Source organism: Stylophora pistillata, chromosome 2, assembly GCF_964205215.1.
Source record: "Stylophora pistillata chromosome 2, jaStyPist1.2, whole genome shotgun sequence".
In the NCBI taxonomy this organism is placed as follows: Eukaryota; Metazoa; Cnidaria; class Anthozoa; order Scleractinia; family Pocilloporidae; genus Stylophora; species Stylophora pistillata.
The window spans coordinates 43,326,643-43,329,877 of record NC_142520.1 but is presented as its reverse complement, the minus strand read 5'-3'; the positions used below and the strand labels follow the sequence as shown (position 1 = coordinate 43,329,877).

The window sequence follows — 3,235 nt, the reverse complement described above, 5'->3', positions numbered from 1 at the left end:
GTATGGTGTTTGTGTTATTTCCTGCCGCTGACACAGCAGCAGATGCTGTAAATAAATTCAAAAATTCCACTTTGGACAACAAAGAGCTGTTTGTGAGAGTCCTACCCACTATTCATGTAGGTAGCTGCAAATTCAAGAGCAAAGGAACTCTCTAGAGTATTTCTGGAAGTACTTAAAAAAAAAAAGCTCAAAAAAAAAGGATTGACCTGAATCAAAAAAGGAGTTATGGTTATCCTGTCGTTTTTGTTACTTCCTTCTTGTAGCCTGGGCTGTTGCCCCCCGGAAGCCAACCCCTTCTAGTACTGGTTAACTCCAGAAGTGGAGGTGGTCAGGGGGCCATCTTGATCAGTTAGAGCTATTTTATACCCAAGGTACGAGCCTTGTTTTCTTCTCTCATCTTTGTCCCGTGGTCTAGAATTGATTATTGTGTTTGTTTTAGATTTTACGCTTTCAGATCTATTCCTGATTTTCGTGTCTTGATCTGTGGTGGTGATGGGACAGTTGGCTGGGTGTTGTCGTGTTTTGATGATGTTGTTCAAGAGTTAAAGTGTAAGTTACCTGCATCAGCAGTACTTCCTCTTAACACTGGTAAGTGGATTGTTACAAGTGACTCCTGTAAACTGCGAGTTAGAGAAAATTTCTTTCCAGAGTCTAACATAAAGCCTTGTCTAGGTTTTGTTGTACTGGGCTTTGTGATCGATCTCAAGACTCTTGCGACAAACTTGGTCAATCGGATGGAAATCTAGAACTAGCCTCGACTTTGCCTCACGTGCTTCTAAGTGATGGACACTTCAAAAAGTCGTGCAAACTTTCCAGTTTAATTGTTTAGGCCTCAACAGCCTTTGTATTTAAAAGAAGATCAACGAGCGATCATCGATAATTATTCGAAGCTTAATGCTTCATGTGACAATTAAATGAGCGTTTCCAGCTCGTGGTTGACAACTAGAGGTTTGCAGTGATAGACAAACCACTATGACGCATTTGAAAAGCTGTCGTTTCAATCGTTAGCTCTTCCTCGGAGCATAGTAGATGGAGAATAGGTTGGAAATTGCCTGAGATTCTCTACTTCGGGACAAGCCATTACTCATCGCCCATAAGGGATTTTAATATTCTTAAGATTTCCCCCTTTGTACTCTGTTGGGAAGGACTGACGCCCACTCCCCTCTCGTGATTGATAATCTCTTTGTGGGGATTTCGATAGTGGATACAGATTGAGATGGAAGTTGGATGAGATTCTCAGCTTGCATGTACTGATCTCTCTAGTGTTCTTCTTAGTGGATAGATAATGTTTGGGAAACTAAATTAGATTGTAAACGTACTGGTAATGATCTCTCTCGAATCCTCCATTGGGGAAGTGGTTACTCTGGCGGCGAGAGTCCTGTATCGCTACTCATGGCCATTGACCAGGCTCACGAAGTGTTTCTAGATAGATGGTGTGTCATGTTTGACTCCGTGGACACTAACGTTCCTGACACACTGTCAAACGACAGCGCACTTGGTTCGATGGGAGGAAGAGAGGACGATCCTAGTATTTTTACGATGAATAACTACTTTGGCATCGGAATTGGAGCTGAGCTTTGTTTAGATTTTCATCTTCAGAGAGAGGAAGCGCCTGATAAATTCCATAGCAGGTGAGGATGCAAAAAAAGTAAATCTACTTGTTACAGTAGTTTTACATCCGCTCGATTTAAGGAACAGTGTTGATTGCTAAGGCTATTGGATGGCACTTGCAATTGATAACAAATGTTTCATAGTCTTCTGAGTTGTTCTCTTTGTCGTCTGTATTTCGAATTCGTCTGTGGGAATGTGCGTGCCCGACTCTATATATCACTTTAGACGTCTTACAGACAACCTCCCCCTTCCCACCCTCCAAAGGTTATTAACGGACACGGAGCAGTCAAACGTCCAATAGATTTTAACTTCCATCGTAAGCGCTTTTGAAAGTGGATAGGTTAGAAAACTTCGCCCTTGCGTTTTATGATTTATTGTAAGTAAGAGTTCGTCGATTCTGTGATTTTTCTTTTTTCAGGCTTCATAACAAAGGAGTTTATTTTAGAGCAGAGATAAAGAAAATGGTCAAAGGCTACTCGCGGACATTTACTCACGAAGTCGAAATAGAGGTGATTAATCTGTAGAACGAAGATATTGGAATAGCTTACATGGTTGCCTTCATGGGATGAATTCGGTATTCTTAGAAAGCGTCTCTTTACCCACAGCGAACGGCCGAATAAACCCGACAAAATCCCGCGATAGGGGAAGGGGGAGGATGTTAATCTACGATGAATTAGCATCACAATCAGGTGGAATAGCAATAGTTACAGTAGCTTCACTTTGCGAAAGCGTTAAAAGCTCCTACACTGGGAAGGTGTTTGTCTTGTTTACAAACTTAACTCATTTAATATTGAGTGTTGTCCTAAAATCATCATCGTTTGTCAGTTGTATTTAACACTGAGTGATTGAACGCCAAGTAGTTAAAGACGTTTGTCTTAAAAATTTAACGCCCGAATGAGATGGTTTTTGGAGTATCCCTTGGTACTTTTTTTCCTGTTGTACTCCTTACGGTTCCAGTGATCTATCTTTCTCTCGTTTCTCAGCATTTTCATTTGTAATTTTCTGTTTCGCTACAGATTGATGGCAAAAAAATTGACCTACCAACACTAGAAGGAATTGTTATTCTTAACATAGGCAGGTTAGTGAAAGCTGGAAGTTGAAGTCAGTCAAAAGAATTCGAATCAGTGTTGCAGTGGTGAAATTTCCAATTCAGTGGATTGAGAAGACAGATTAAAATCGGTTTCAAAGCGTAATTTTAAGATGCTCTGTTTTCATCCTGAAGTCAAAATAGTACTAATTTAGGTCAACATGATGTATTTCATTTCATTAAAATCTGATTCCTTTACGGAAACGAAGAACTTACAAAAAGTGGCCATTTTCGATATATCAAAATTCAAACTTGGCTGCCAGGATTGGGGGAACAAAACGAAGGAACAACATCGAGGTTGAGGGATGAATAATCAATTTCTTTAGTTGTATACCTCCAAGCCTCAGAGCCATGTTAGAATTTTAATAAATCGAAAATGGCCTAATTGTCTCGCGCCCGTCATGTGACTTTGCAGCCCGGTCGGATGTAGCACCCAGACTGTATCTGGCTGGAAGGCATGGGTTTAAATATAGTTAAAGTTGAACTTTGAAGTTTTCTTGTCTGATTTTTCATTGGTAGCAGTTCAGGTGCGAGTAT

The 3,235-nt window shown here is 40.5% G+C and overlaps 1 protein-coding gene across 1 annotated transcript; it reads left to right on the top strand.

The window, feature by feature from the left end:
• Window positions 1–1,190: 1,190 nt before the first annotated feature.
• LOC148739663 (diacylglycerol kinase theta-like) lies at window positions 1,191–2,661 on the top strand. The gene is made up of 2 exons (XM_088749824.1): window positions 1,191–1,631; window positions 2,030–2,661. The coding sequence occupies exons 1-2, from the start codon at window positions 1,393–1,395 to the stop codon at window positions 2,133–2,135; spliced, it is 345 nt and encodes a 114-aa protein (XP_088605950.1). The 5' UTR covers window positions 1,191–1,392; the 3' UTR covers window positions 2,136–2,661.
• Window positions 2,662–3,235: the final 574 nt, after the last annotated feature.